Raw genomic sequence first — 16,136 nt, 5'->3', positions numbered from 1 at the left:
TCTTCAAAATGCGCAGTTGATAAACAAATTGTTAAATTTGTGTTTGACATGTAACTTTCAAGTAAAGGACAAAATATAAAAAAAAGCAACTACCTTAATTGCCTTTTGTGAGTTAGGAAGTCCTTCTTCTATGTCTTCTAGTAAGATTCCCCCCAGTCCCCTCTGATCATGCTTGTCCAAAAGTCTCAGAAGAGCCCTCTTGTCTTTTAAATTATACTTGGGCTTGAAACCATATTTTCCATCAATGACGTCAATCTTAGGGTTGTTCGCAAGAGCCTGAAATGAGTAAAACATGATCTTAAATAAAAGAATACTTTAAGAATAACATGATTCACAAAATGCACTAAATTTGCTACGGGTATTTGCCATATAAAGGTAAATTGATTGTTATTAAATGTGGGTACACATTTATATGTGAAGTGAATTAGGGCTGAAACAACTAATCGACATAACGGCTTATGAAAATAGTTGTCAGAGGTCCAATACGCTTTAGTGATAAAAAGAGAGATGTTAAAAGAGCTAATGGAACAAGAGACTAGACATAAGTATCAAACAGGAAAAATCACCAAACTGTTGACGAGGCTGTCAGTTCCTAGTAAATATGGGGCATATATGGTGGGACTGTCTAAAAGTAAAAAAATATTGGAAAGAAGTCTTCTCATTGATTAAGGAGATCACAAATATAGAAGTTCCTGATGACCCATGGTATTGTCTATTCCATAGTATAGAGATTTCACGACACTGGCAGGAACAAGAATGTCCCTCAATTAATGAATGGATAAGGAAAAATGAATTCAGATATAAAAAATAGAGTATTTGAGAAGTAGGTATTGTGAGGAGGGTGTAAAAGTGGGGGAGATTTGAAAAAGCTGGATTAAATTTAAAAGAACAAAGAAATATGCGGGAAAAATGCGAAATGATAATATGAGGGAGACCGTGGCAATAAGAGAAGAAAAAAAAAAAAAAAGATGAGAGGGTGGGATTGATACAATAAAAAACAGTATTTCAGCAAAATTAATTAATCTAGTCCTGGGCAGGAGGAGGAAGTGAGTGATTCTAAAGACGGAATATTTTTACCTTGCTAGAAGGGCACGCTATACTATACTATACGGCTTGCTATAGGGAAACTCTAAAGGCAGGAGGAGCCAGAAGTGTAGTTGGGGGGGGGGCCCAGAAGAGGAGAATCAGGGCTTCTCTGTGAAAAACAATTACACAGAGCAGGTATGACAAGTTTGTTTAAAAAAAAAAATCCAATGTTTAAGGGCTCTGTGCGAGAAAAATCAGCATCTAAACCCAAACCCAGAGAAGCTGGAGGCTGATAAGACTGGATATAATACAAGGCATTACACCTACATTTAAAGTAAAAGTTCACCTATCCAGTATTGTGCATTATATTTAAAGTGGAGTTCCACTTTAAAAATAAACTTTCTATTAACAAATGTAAAAAAAAAAAAAAAAACATTTTTACTCACTTCTATCTGGCTGTTACTAGGCAAATTTCGTAATCTGCCTAGTTCCTGGTCCTAGGTGGTTCAACTTCCTGTCCTAAGACCCCATTGCCTCCTGGGAAATGGATGACACTAATTTCCCAGGAGTCTCTGGGCATTACTGTGCCTAAAAATCGCCCAGCATGCACCTCTCCCTGAAAACCAGGAAGAAAAGGGAACTGGGCTTCACATGCCCACACATATGATGGACACAGCCACAATATGAGCTGGAGGATATAAGGCAAGTGTTTGCAATGATTTCTGGAACGATCGGGGAGCTATTAATATGTTTTAGGGACTATCTAATGTGATTTATTTTTGCTTGCAAAAAATAAATAAAAAATTATGCCCGGAACCCCACTTTAACATGATTATACTCATGAAAGTCTCAGTCTTTAGTACTACTTTAAATATTTATATCCCCCCTCTGCTCTTCATATAGTTTCCTGTCTGACTCCCAGGTAAAATACCCTGTTATTCTACTTCTGGGTAATATTATATATTACTTTCACAGTATTAACCCCTAATAGTAGTTATCTGCTGTTTTTGTACGAACTGTCCACATTTTTTTTTTAACTCCATCATGACACGTTGTCTCAAAAAAGCATGCTTGCTGCTACTAAAATGTCTTATGTTGGACGACATTCAAGTATCGACTTTTTGACAAGAAAATCCATACTAAAACTCTTTGTACATTCGATAAATGTTGTTCAAAAACGCAACTTGCTTTTAACATTTAATTTTAAAATGAATGTAATTTCTGAACAAAAAACACATACACTGTCCGCAAATATTGGAAGGAAGTTTTCCCATTTTGCCTCTTTTGAATTTTCCTGTCACTCTGGCTGAAAATGAATGTCGGTTTGACTCTACTAATCATTAGAAGATCAAATGAATGTTCCCAAAAGTAAAATTTTCGAAAGTAAAAATGTGTTTGTGTATAGCCAGCATAAGTGACAGCAGGCGCAGGTAGCGTGCATCAAGCTACCTGCCTATGACAAGGGAGTCTGTCATGAATTAGATCCAGTCCTGTCTGAAAATCTTTACAGATTAACTTATACACCACACTTTTTTGTGCTTTTTTTCCCCGATTATTCGAAATAACAAATCAGCCAACTAATCGATTAGGAAAATAAACATTAGCAGCAACCCTAAATGCTTCACATATAAAATGTAAACGTTCAGTCAGCCCTTTACACAGTAGACAATCAGAAAGTTCACCAAACATATTTCAGTTGATGTTAGCAGAGTTAAAGCGGAGGTTCACCCTAAAAACATGTATTTAACATTCCATTCAGCATAATTCCAACATTTACACTATGCCTTTTTTTTTTTTGCTGTACATACCGTCTTATTGTTATTTTCCACCCGGCTTCCGGGTTCTCACTCCCGTGGGAGTAGGCGTTCCTATGCAGAGGCTAGATGATTGATGCCTTGTGAAAAACTTCCCCCCGGCACATAAGGCGCGTCACCAGTTTTCCGCGAAAAAGTCAGAATCGGCTGTTGAAAATTGTGTACGAAAGTTCCTTGGACTAAAATGTTCATACGATTTTCTTATACAGTGGGGATCGAAAGTTTGGGCACCCCAGGTAAAAATGTATATTAATGTGCATAACGAAGCCAAGGAAAGATGAAAAAATCTCCAAAAGGCATCAGAATAACAGATTAGACATTCTTATAATATGTCAAAAAAAGTTAGATTTTATTTCCATCATTTACACTTTCAAAATTACAGAAAACAAAAAAATGGCGTGTGTGTGTGTGTATATATATATATATACATATATATACACACACACACACACACACATATACATACATACACATTATATAAATATATATATAATTATTTATTTATATACAGTCATGGCCGAAATTGTTGGCACCCCAGAAATTTTTACAGAAAATCAAGTATTTTTCACAGAAAAGTATTGCAGTAACACATGTTTTGCTATGCACATGTTTATTCCCTTTGTGTGTATTGGAACAAAACAAAAAAAGGGAGGAAAAAAAGCAAATTGAACATAATGTCACACAAAACTCCAAAAATGGGCTGGTCAAAATTCTTGGCACCCTTTCAAAATTGTGGATAAATAAGATTGTTTCAAGCATGTGATGCTCCTTTAAACTCACTTGGGGCAAGTAACAGGTGTGGGCAATATAAAAATCACACCTGAAAGTAGATAAAAAGGAGAGAAGTTCACTTAGTCTTTGCATTGTGTGTCTGCCACACTAAGCATGGACAACAGAAATAGAAGAGAACTGTCTGTCTAAGGACTTGAGAACCAAAATTGTGGAAAAATATCAACAATCTCAAGGTTACACGTCCATCTCCAGAGATCTAGATTTGCCTTTGTCCACGGTGCGCAACATCAAGAAGTTTACAACCCATGGCACTGTAGCTAATCTCTCTGGGCGTGGATGGAAGAGAAAAATGGATAAAAGGTTGCAACGTAGCATAGTCCGGATGGTGGATAAACAGCCCCAAATAAGTTTCAAAGAAATTCAAGCTGTCCTGCAGGCTCAGTGAGCATCAGTGTCAGCGCCAACTGTCCGTCAACATTTAAATGAAATGAAACGCTATGGCAGGAGACCCAGGTGGACCCCACTGCTGACACAGAGACATAAAAAAGCAAGACTACAGTTTGCCAAAATGTACTTGAGAAAGCCAAAATCCTTCTGGGAAAACGTCTTGTGGACAGATGAGACCAGGATAGAGCTTTTTGATAAAGCACATCATTCTACTGTTTACTGAAAACAGAATGAGGCCTACAAAAAAAAAGGACACAGTACCTACATTGAAATATGGTGGAGGTTCAATGATGTTTTGGGGTTGTTTTGCGGACTCTGGATTTTGGATCGCACTGTAGAACCCAGTGTCCCAGTGATCTTCGGTCTTTCAGCAGGACAATGACCCCAAACATATGTCAAAAAGCACCCAGAAATGGATGGCAACAAAGCGCTAGAGCGTTCTAAAGTGGCCAGCAATGAGTCCAGATCTAAATCCCATTGAACACCTATGGAGAGATCTTAAAATTGCGGTTGGGAAAAGGTGCCCTTCCAATAAGAGACCTGGAGCAGTTTGCAAAGGTCAAAAATTCCGGGTGAGAGGTGTAAGAAGCTTATTGATGGTTATAGGAAGCGACTGATTTCAGTTATTTTTTCCAAAGGGTGTGCAAACCAAATATAAAGTTAAGGGTGCCGTGAATTTATGTCCAATTTTTGTTTTTTCTCCCTTTTTTTGCTTTGTTCCAATACACACAAAGGAAATAAACATGTGTATAGCATGTTACTGCAATACTTTTCAGTGAGAAATTTTCTGGGATGCCGACAATTTCGGCCATGACTATATATATATATATATATATATATATATATATATATATATATATATATATATATATATATATATACATACACACACACACACACACACACACACATATATATATACACATATATATACACACACACACACACACACAAATACACATATACACACACACACACCTTGCGAAAGACTTTTTGCCCCCTTGAACTTTGCGACCTTTTGCCACATTTCAGGCTTCAAACAAAGATATACAACTGTAATTTTTTTTGAAGAATCAAAAACAAGTGGGACACTGAAAAATTGGGCGTGCAAATTATTCAGCCCCCCAAGTTAATACTTTGTAGCGCCACCTTTTGCTGCGATTACAGCTGTAAGTCGCTTGGGGTATGTCTCTATCAGTTTTGCACATCGAGAGACTGAAATGTTTGCCCATTCCTCCTTGCAAAACTGCTCGAGCTCAGTGAGGTTGGATAGAGAGCGTTTGTAAATAGCAGTTTTCAGTTCTTTCCACAGATTCTCGATTGGATTCAGGTCTGGACTTTGACTTGGCCATTCTAACACCTGGATATGTTTATTTGTGAACCATTCCATTGTAGATTTTGCTTTATGTTTTGGATCATTGTCTTGTTGGAAGACAAATCTCCGTCCCAGTCTCAGGTCTTTTGCAGACTCCATCAGGTTTTCTTCCAGAATGGTCCTGTATTTGGCTCCATCCATCTTCCCATCAATTTTAACCATCTTCCCCGTCCCTGCTGAAGAAAAGCAGGCCCAAACCATGATGCTGCCACCACCATGTTTGACAGTGGGGATGGTGTGTTCAGGATGATGAGCTGTGTTGCTTTTACGCCAAAGTTTTGCATTGTTGCCAAAAAGTTCGATTTTGGTTTCATCTGACCAGAGCACCTTCTTCCACATGTTTGGTGTGTCTCCCAGGTGGCTTGTGGTAAACTTTAAACACTTTTTATGGATATCTTTAAGAAATGGCTTTCTTCTTGCCACTCTTCCATAAAGGCCAGATTTGTGCAGTATACGACTGATTGTTGTCCTATGGACAGAGTCTCCCACCTCAGCTGTAGATCTCTGCAGTTCATCCAGAGTGATCATGGGCCTCTTGGTTGCATCTCTGATCAGTCTTCTCCTTGTATGAGCTGAAAGTTTAGAGGGACGGCCAGGTCTTCGTAGATTTGCAGTGGTCTGATACTCCTTCCATTTCAATATTATCGCTTGCACAGTGCTCCTTGGGATGTTTGAAGCTTGGGAAATCTTTTTGTATCCAAATCCGGCTTTTTAACTTGTCCACAACAGTATCTCGGACCTGCCTGGTGTGTTCCTTGTTCTTCATGATGCTCTCTGCGCTTTAAACGGAACTCTGAGACTATCACAGTGCAGGTGCATTTATACGGAGACTTGATTACACAGGTGGATTCTATTTATCATCATTAGTCATTTAGGTCAACATTGGATCATTCAGAGATCCTCACTGAACTTCTGGAGAGTTTGCTGCACTGTAAGTAAAGGGGCTGAATAATTTTGCACGCCCAATTTTTCAGTTTTTTATTTGTTAAAGTTTGAAATATCCAATACATTTCGTTCCACTTCATGATTGTGTCCCACTTGTGAAATGTGGCAAAAGGTCGCAAAGTTCAAGGGGGCCGAATACTTTCGCAAGGATATATATATATATATATATATATATATATATATATATATACATATACATATACACACACACTATATATATATATATATATATATATATATATATATATATATATATATATATATATATATATATATATATATATATATATATATATATATATATATATATATATATATATATACCCTGTTTCACCAAAAATAAGACCTACCCTGAAAATAAGACCTAGCATTATTTTCCAGGAGGGCTGCAATATAAGACCTACCCCGAAAATAAGCCCTAGTTAAAAATGCTTGTAAAATCCACTCTATTACAGTATTATATAATGTACAATGTGTGTGTTTCTGTAATATAAATGCAGGGAGGAGAGCTCTGGCGGATCACAGAAGCGCAGAGCGGCACTATAACAAAGGTATTTGGCACAATTATATTACAGGAACACGCACATTGTACATTATATAATACTGTAATAGAGTGGATTGTAGGATTTTACAAGCATTTTAACTCCCTTCACACTGGAGATTCCTGACAGGCAGGGAGGGAGAGAAGACAGCACATTACATGGTAAGACCTACCCCGAAAATAAGCCCTACTGTGTCTTTTGTTGGCATAATTAATATAAGACCCAGGCTTATTTTCGGGGAAACACGGTATATACACATATACACACACACACAGTGATGAAAATAAGTATTTGAACACCCTGCTATTTTGCAAGTTCTCCCACTTGGAAATCATGGAGGGGTCTGAAATTGTTACCGTAGGTGCATGTCCACTGTGAGAGACATGATCAAAAAAAAAAAAAAAATCCAGAAATCACAATGTATGATTTTTTTTAACTATTTATTTGTATGATACAGCTGCAAATAAGTATTTGAACACCTGAGAAAATCAATGTTAATATTTGGTACAGTAGCCTTTGTTTGCAATTACAGAGGTCAAACGTTTTTTGTAGTTTTTCACCAGGTTTGCACACACTGGAGGAGGGATTTTGGCCCACTCCTCCACACAGATCTTCTCTAGATCAGTCAGGTTTCTGGGCTGTCGCTGAGAAACACGGAGTTTGAGCTCCCTCCAAAGATTCTCTATTGGGTTTAGGTCTGGAGACTGGCTAGGCCACGCCAGAACCTTGATATGCTTCTTACAGAGCCACTCCTTGGTTATCTTGGCTGTGTGCTTCGGGTCATTGTCATGTTGGAAGACCCAGCCTCGACCCATCTTCAAAGCTCTAACTGAGGGAAGGAGGTTGTTGCCCAAAATCTCACAATACATGACCCCGGTCATCCTCTCCTTAATCCAGTGCAGTCGCCCTGTCCCATGTGCAGAAAAGCACCCCCAAAGCATGATGCTACCACCCCCATGCTTCACAGTAGGGATGGTGTTCTTGGGATGGTACTCATCATTCTTCTTCCTCCAAACACGGTTAGTGGAATTATGACCAAAAAGTTCTATTTTGGTCTCATCTGACCACATGACTTTCTCCCATGACTCCTCTGGATCATCCAAATGGTCATTGGCAAACTTAAAAGACGGGCCTTGACATGTGCTGGTTTAAGCAGGGGAACCTTCCGTGCCATGCATGATTTCAAACCATGACGTCTTAGTGTATTACCAACAGTAACCTTGGAAACGGTGGTCCCAGCTCTTTTCAGGTCATTGACCAGCTCCTCCCGTGTAGTCCTGGGCTGATTTCTCACCTTTCTAAGGATCATTGAGACCCCACGAGGTGAGATTTTGCATGGAGCCCCAGTCCGAGGGAGATTGACAGTCATGTTTAGCTTCTTCCATTTTCTAATGATTGCTCCAACAGTGGACCTTTTTTCACCAAGCTGCTTGGCAATTTCCCCGTAGCCCTTTCCAGCCTTGTGGAGGTGTACAACTTTGTCTCTAGTGTCTTTGGACAGCTCTTTGGTCTTGGCCATGTTAGTAGTTGGATTCTTATTGATTGTATGGGGTGGACAGGTGTCTTTATGCAGCTAATGACCTCAAACAGGTGCATCTAATTTAGGATAATAAATGGAGTGGAGGTGGACATTTTAAAGGCAGACTAACAGGTCTTTGAGGGTCAGAATTCTAGCTGATAGACAGGTGTTCAAATACTTATTTGCAGCTGTATCATACAAATAAATAGTTAAAAAATCATAAATTGTGATTTCTGGAATTTTTTTTTTGATTATGTCTCTCACAGTGGACATGCACCTACGATGACAATTTCAGACCCCTCCATGATTTCCAAGTGGGAGAACTTGCAAAATAGCAGGGTGTTCAAATACTTATTTTCCTCACTGTATATATATATATATACATACATACACACACACACACACACACAATATATATTATACACACACACACAATATATATTATACACACACACACACACACACACAATATATATTATACACACACACACACACACACACGTATATATATATTATACACACACACACATAATATATATATATATATATATATATATATATATATATATATATATACATATACACACACACACATACATACATACATACATATATATATACATACATACATACATACATACATACACACACAAAAAAAAAATCGCAATAAGCGTTTATTAATTGGTTTGCGCAAAAGTTATAGCGCTTACAAAATAGGGGGTCGTTTTATGGCATTTTTATTAATATATTTTTTTTAATAGTAATGGCGGCGATCAGCGATTTTATTATTTTTTTAGGTACTGCGACATTATGGCGGACACTTCGGACACTTTTGACACATTTTTGGGACTATTGGCATTTTTATAGCGATCAGTGCTATAAAAATGCATTGATTACTATAAAAATGACACTGGCAGGGAAGGGATTAACACTAGGGGGCGGGGAAGGGGTTAAGTATGTTCCCTGGGTGTGTTCTAAATGTAGGGGGGGGTGGACTCACTAGGGGAAATGACTGATCGCTGTTCATACATTGTATGAACAGACGGTCAGGCATTTCTCCCCTGACAGGTCCTCGCTCTGTAACGAGCGATCATGGGTGCCCGGCGGTGATTGCGACTGCCGGGCGCGGGAGTCAGGAGTGAGCGACGGGCGCACGCCCCTAGTGGCCGCTTCGTCTGCCGACGTAGAGCTACGGGCTCTCGTGCAGGAGAGCCGACCTGCCGCCGTAGAACTGCGGCGGCTGGTTGGCAACCACTTAATATACAGTGCAGGGGAAGCTTTTCCAATGGGTCACAGGAGTGCAATTTGTTTTGCACTCCTGTGACCCTGTTTCCGAAAGCGGACTGAAGTCTGCCGATGTCACAGATCATCCTGACAATGGGAGTCTGGATATGCCAGGTGCCTGGACTGATATCCGTCTCAGGCTCTCAGCGAGCCCCGCTGAGAGCCTGAGATGGCTTCTCCCCACCCCTCCACAGCTCAGTGCTCTAGTGAGCGTGGAGGAGCAGAGCAGTGATTGACAGTCAGCAGCTCTCCGCTCGGGGAGTTGTGAGAACCGGAGACATCTGCGATGTTCGAACGCCCGGTTCTCAGTACAGGGGTGTCGGAGCACAGATGCAGCATCGGACCGATGCTGCATTCACCTTGGTATAATGGAGGAAAAAAATAAGCTTATTTCTCATTTAACCACTTCCAGACCTGCGCACGACGATGTACGTCCTGTTTTTAAAGATTGATATCTCGGTAACGGCAGCAGCTGCTGCCACAACCGAGGTATCGATCTTTAGGGTGCGCGGTCTGGAATCCGATAATGGCGGTCTCCGCGGTGGATTCGCATATGAAAACGGTGTTCAAATCACACAAGTGAGGTATCGCCGCGATCGTTAGAGCGAGAGCAATAATTATAGCCATAGAGCTACTCTGTAGCTCAAAAAATGCAATCTCTAGAATTTTTTAAACATCGCCTATCGAGATTTTTAAGGGTAAAAGTTTGACGCCATGCCACGAGCGGGCGCAATTTTTAAGCGTGACATGTTGGGCATCATTTTACTCGGCGTAACATTATCTTTCACAATATATACAAAAAATGGGCCAAATTTATTGTTGTCTTATTTTTTAATTCAAAAAAGTGAATTTTTTCCAAAAAAAGTGCGCTTGTAAGACCGCTGCGCAAATACGGAATGACAAAAAGTATTGGAATGACCGTCATTTTATTTTCTAGGGTGTTAGAAAAAAATATATATATAATGTTTGGGGGTTTTAAGTAATTTTCTAGCAGAAAAAAATGTTTTAGTCTTGCAAACACCAAATCTGAAAAACACCTAAGGTCTGGAAGTGGTTAAGAGAAGAAAAAAACATGCCTCCTGTATCGCATGTCCATGTATATGACAAAGTCCTGTTTATCTTCCATTTGGTCACAAACAAAAATTTGTCCCCGAAAATTAAATCACTCCAATTTAGATCTTACTGTGGGTATCACTATTGACTTACAGAGCAGGGGTGATCTGCTCAATCACATCGATCCCACTGATTACCTAAAATTTAACTTTTATAATATTAACTTAAAATAAAAAAAAACTGAAGCAGGAAGTAGTCCGTGTACTAAAAAAAACATTTACCTACAAAGTAGTGCAAATGGACCAATAGGTCTGTAAAGATTCTTGCTCTTTCATGATACTACATTTTCTCAAAGTCAAATTTCCTTGCACTCGACGATAAATAAAGCAAATATAAAAATAAAAACCCACTGCCAAAATAAAAAAAACAAAACCCTACATGTTTTACTTGAAAAGACTTTGTCAGGGATGTAAAAGAGTGACATGGTGTAAAAATGGCTTGTGTCGCAATTGTATACGATATATACTTTTTTTTTTTGCAAATTTTTTCCCCATGAAAGTGGACTTGACCTTTAAACATGGGGGAGCAACAGCCAATCTTGACTTTTAAGGGGAGACTGGGGTTTTTGCTGTTCAAGCTTTTTTGAAAAAGCACAAAGTAACGGGCAACATTGGGTATCGTAGCGACAGTAGTCAGCCAAGAAAACTTAATGAACCAGATGAACACATTATGCCCACTTCCCTTTGACATCGGAAGATGTCCATCAGTGCCATCAGCACAGAACTGGCGGAAACCAGGTACACCCACCTACTGTCCAGAGAAGTCTAGCCAGGAGTAGTCTTCGTGGAAGAATTGTGGCCAAAAAGCCATACCTCAAAACGTGAAACCAAGGCTAAGCAACTTAACTATGCACAAAAATATAGGAACTGAGTGCAGAAAAATGTCAGCAGGTGCTCTGGACTGATGAGTCAAAATGTGAAATATTTGGCTGTAGCAGGAGGCAGTGTGGTCGCCGAAGGGCTGGGGAGCGGTACACTAATGTCTGTAGAGCAACAGAGAAGCATAGTGGAGGTTCCTTGGTGCTGCATTTCTGCAAATTGAGTTGAAGATTTGGTCAGGATCAATGGTGTCCCCAATGCGGAGAAATACAGGCAGATACTTATCCATCATGCTATACCACCATAAGGGATGCGTGACTGGCTCCAAATTGAATTTGCAGCAGAACAGCGACCCCAAACATACAAGCAATGTCATTAAGAACTATCTTCAGCATAAAGAAGAACAAGGAGTCAACATCATAGAATCTTCCTGGAATTACATGACAGAAACATTTTAGGCAGCCTTACATCCACAGAAAAATCTGTAGTTGGCTCTCCAAGATCTTCAGAACAACCTACCTGACAAGTGCCTTCCATTCAATTTGGATTTCTCTTCTGTTCATTTACTTACCATTTTGTTAATTGATGAAAATAAAACATTAACATTTCTATTTCTGAAAGCATTCTTAATTTATAGCATTTTTTCACAGTAAAGCATATCTATAGCAAACAGGCTTTTAATCCAAGAACTGCCATTAGTCTAAATCCTCACCTCAGACATTAGCCATTGCCTTTGTTTCATTCCAATGTCAAGGTGCTGTGTTTCATCAAGGATTTCTTCCAATGAAAGTGGGTACGTGTCACCTCTCTGGTGTCGGGTCTGCAAAGGTAAACTGACAGGTTAATTTGCACATACTGACTTCCACATCCTTACACCTTTTTACATGAACAAATAGTAAGGTATGGGTAATCGAAAGCAATTAAGAACAAATCATGTGGAAGCCATCAAACTGTATTCTATTTCTTTGTCAGATGGCATTTATTAAAGTCCAGACACACACGCACACATTCTAAAGCCTATACTAACTTACCTATTCTGAGTGCGCTCCGGTCCAGTCACATGATTGGCTATAAGCGCCAATCATGTGATTGGCTCTATGGGTGATGTCACCACATAGGCATTGCAGTTGTTGCTGATCTCTGTCCTTCACTGAAGCTGGCCACTGGGAAGATGATGATACCAGATCAGAGCGCCTCCAGAATAGGCAAGTATAGACATTTTTCCAGTACAGGGTATTTATTATAGGGCTTAGAAAGGGGTGGGAGCAGGTTTAAGCTTAGATAGTATTTGACTTGGCTTCCATTTTAAAGGGCCCCATTGTTATATCAGAAGAATCAACTTTAAGTTACAATATTAGGAGACTCGCAGTGAATTTCTAATAGTGTACAGGACTAAAATTAGACTGACATTGACGTTTCACACGATTTAATTTGGGTGGATAATTGGAAAAAAAAAAAAAAAGTAGAACAGCAGAACACTGTGCGTCTTCCATTCTGTGTGTATCCACCATTAAATACTGAAATGGGAACAGGAGTCACTAATAATCAGTAAATGTGCATTATATGGTTATACTATTGTTTTACATACAGTATACAGCACATAAGCACCAGATGTCAATCTACAGTAGATAAGCAGTCACGTTCTTGCAGTACAGTTACAATCAATATATTGCACATCTGTTAAAAACAGCTTCAATGGTGTGCTATAAAATCTGGGATTAATGGGTTTTGGAATTGCTGCATTATAGTCTCTGCCAAACTAGGAATTTCAAGAACTATAAAGTCTGTGAAAAAAATGTTATGTCCCATGCACACTCCTGCCCCTAAACGTAATTTTTTATTTTTTTTGGCAATTTTTGCCTAAGCCCCTGAACACACCTCTATACAAGCCTTGATGTCCATGAACACAGAGGCTTTTAGAGGAGTTAGGAGCAGCAGTGTTTATAGGCAGTCAAAGCTCCTTCTCTGGAACGCAGAAGAATCGTGGAGAGCAACTTTTGGACATAAAAAACATCAAACGTGGCTAAAAGCACATAAGCGCTAGGTGCATTTAGCACAGCAGACTTGATTAATTTCAATGGTCAATTTAATAAACACCAGTTGCTGCTGAACTCTCCTAAATCGGAGATCAAACACGGCTTCGGTGAGTTTTTAACGCTGATTTTTTTTCCTGTTAGGAGAAGTCATCCACAATGTCATGAATCTGTCACAAAAAACTTTGACCGATAATGACGTTTCCCTTTTTTCAAAAGGGTTTTCTGTCCTAACAGACATTTCAGTTGATTCAATACTATTCTTGATGTGATTAAATTTGTTTGGTCTTTAACCAGCTTGTTGGTAAGCGCTTAGACGCGAGTTTCACAACTCGCATTCGGCGCTCTATAAGTATTTATTCCAATCCAATCCAATCCAACCCTTAGGAAGCATTATTTTGGTGAATCTAATGAGACTGTTGGTAATGAAATCATTGAAGGAAATGTCATACATGAGAAAAAGTAAGCTCTGTGAAATGTGACCTTGATGAGTTACACTCGGAATCTGGCCCTGATTCGGATAATTATTACAGTCATCAAACAGCTATTCCTTTTAAAATTAATTGAGAAAGATCTCACACGATTGGCCACAAAGGTTTTGAATACCAGCTTTACGTTTGGTGACAATTTAACAGAGCCCGAGTAGAAATCCCTTCAGGATCTGGGCTCTGACTCTAGTATTGTCATTTGAAATGCAGATAAGGGTGGATTGGTGGTGGTGCTCGACTCCGATACATACAAAGATGAGGCTTTACACTAATACCCGTTAAACTCAGTGGAGAACCCACCAATTCCTTCACTAAAATGTTTAAATCCCCAATGTGTAGAGCAGTTAGAGTTAGAGCAGGTATTTTATCTCAAGAGGAAAGGGATAGGTTTATCCCACTAGCTCCTATTATGCCAGTTTTTCATCCCATGCCCAAAGTACATAAAGGGCTAAATCCACTGGTCGGCAGAACAATTTTAGCAGGCATAGACTCTTTGAATGAACAACTAAGTCAATGGGTTGATCACCAACTCCAGCCAATGGTGATTGAATTACCTGGCTCAGAAATACCAAACAATTGTTGGCCGACCTGCAGGATTATATACGGATCACATGTGATGTGACCAGTTTATATTCCTCGATTCCACATGCTTTAGGTCTTCAGGTTGACACTTTTTTCTGCAGCGTTTCAGCAACTATTTATTGGTTCATCAAGAATTTATCCTTCAAAGTCTGGATTATTTAACGCACAACATCTTTATGTTCGATAAGGATTGCTACCTCCAGAGGTGTAGAGCCTCTGTGGGCTCTCCCACCAACCCGCTACATGGGTTGGTGGGAGAAGTCCCGCACCTTTGGCGTTGGCAATCCCTATTGATAGTTTGTGATGGCATACATTCGCTACATAGATGATCTCCTGTTTAGTTCAACAGAGATTGAAAGTCTGGATGATTGGCTTTAATATCTGAGCGATAACGATTTAAATCTAAAATTTAAAACGATACTAAGATTTTAGCTAAAAAAAAAAAAATCCTGTATGTGAATTTATCCAGTGAGGGGAATTGTATCTGAACTTCACAGAAAGCCAACAGTTGGCAATGCAGTGCTCAGAGCAGATTCGGGACATCCTCTGCACACTATAAAAAGCATCCCCAATGATTACAAATTTTGATAAGGAAGCCAAATGGATGTGGGATCACTTTGTGTGTAGAGGCTGACACGCAGAGAGGGGAGAAGGGGGGGGGAGGAGGACAGAGGAGACACAGCCGAGCAGGGCTGCGGAAGATGGAGGCACACAAACAGACCACGATGTCAGGGGCTCAGCAGGCACGATTATCGTGGTCTGTTTGCAGAGGGAAGGGTTTAGCTAGGCAGGATCAGCCAGGTATTACAGGGTGCCAAATTACACAGCACAAGCACTGTGCTGTGTAACATGCTTTAAAGGAACAGAATCTGTGTTTGTTTTTTGGGTTAACAAACGCTTTAAGGTAGACCCCCCACAGTGCACCGACATTAGGAAGATATCGGTCTATAAGTTTATTTCCCAGCAGGAAGGAAAATCCTTCACACTGGCTTCAGTTCAAAGGCACTTTTGCATGTGGTATTAGTGGTTGCCCCTGTTCACACATTAAGAGGGGAGAGACTTGTGCATTCTACCAGTAAGGACAGAAATTAGGACATTGCTCCCTTCATTAATTGTAACACTAATTGTAACACACATTTATATATGCAATTATGTGCAACCTTTGCAAAATTCAGTATGTTAGCCGTACCACCCACAGGTTGAGGGATCGCCTACAGGACTAGCTTTAGGACATTACCAAAAAACAAACAAACATTCAACCAATGTAGCTAATCACTTCAATGATTGTCATGTAGGTGACCCCTCAGCTGCATCTATACAAGGTGTATAAATGATCAAAATCCCCAGATAAGTTCAGACTTCTGTGTAAAAAAAGTTTTCTGGATCTTCCGTCTGGGTACACGTAAACCTGTAGGGCT

At 39.6% G+C, this 16,136-nt stretch overlaps 1 protein-coding gene across 1 annotated transcript in view; it reads right to left on the bottom strand.

The window, feature by feature from the left end:
• Nucleotides 1–16,136, bottom strand: part of GTF2E2 (general transcription factor IIE subunit 2) — a 96,369-nt gene that overhangs the window by 19,210 nt on the left and 61,023 nt on the right. The window contains exons 4-5 of the mRNA XM_040324532.1: nt 12,328–12,435; nt 94–276 (exon numbers count right to left, since the gene is read on the bottom strand). Coding sequence (XP_040180466.1) covers nt 94–276; nt 12,328–12,435 — 291 coding nt within the window. The remainder of the gene's footprint in view (nt 1–93; nt 277–12,327; nt 12,436–16,136) is intronic.

The sequence above is a fragment of the Rana temporaria genome, chromosome 1, assembly GCF_905171775.1.
Source record: "Rana temporaria chromosome 1, aRanTem1.1, whole genome shotgun sequence".
Classification (NCBI taxonomy): Eukaryota; Metazoa; Chordata; class Amphibia; order Anura; family Ranidae; genus Rana; species Rana temporaria.
Note: the sequence above shows the minus strand (reverse complement) of the source record. Positions and strands in the feature narration are given on the sequence as shown.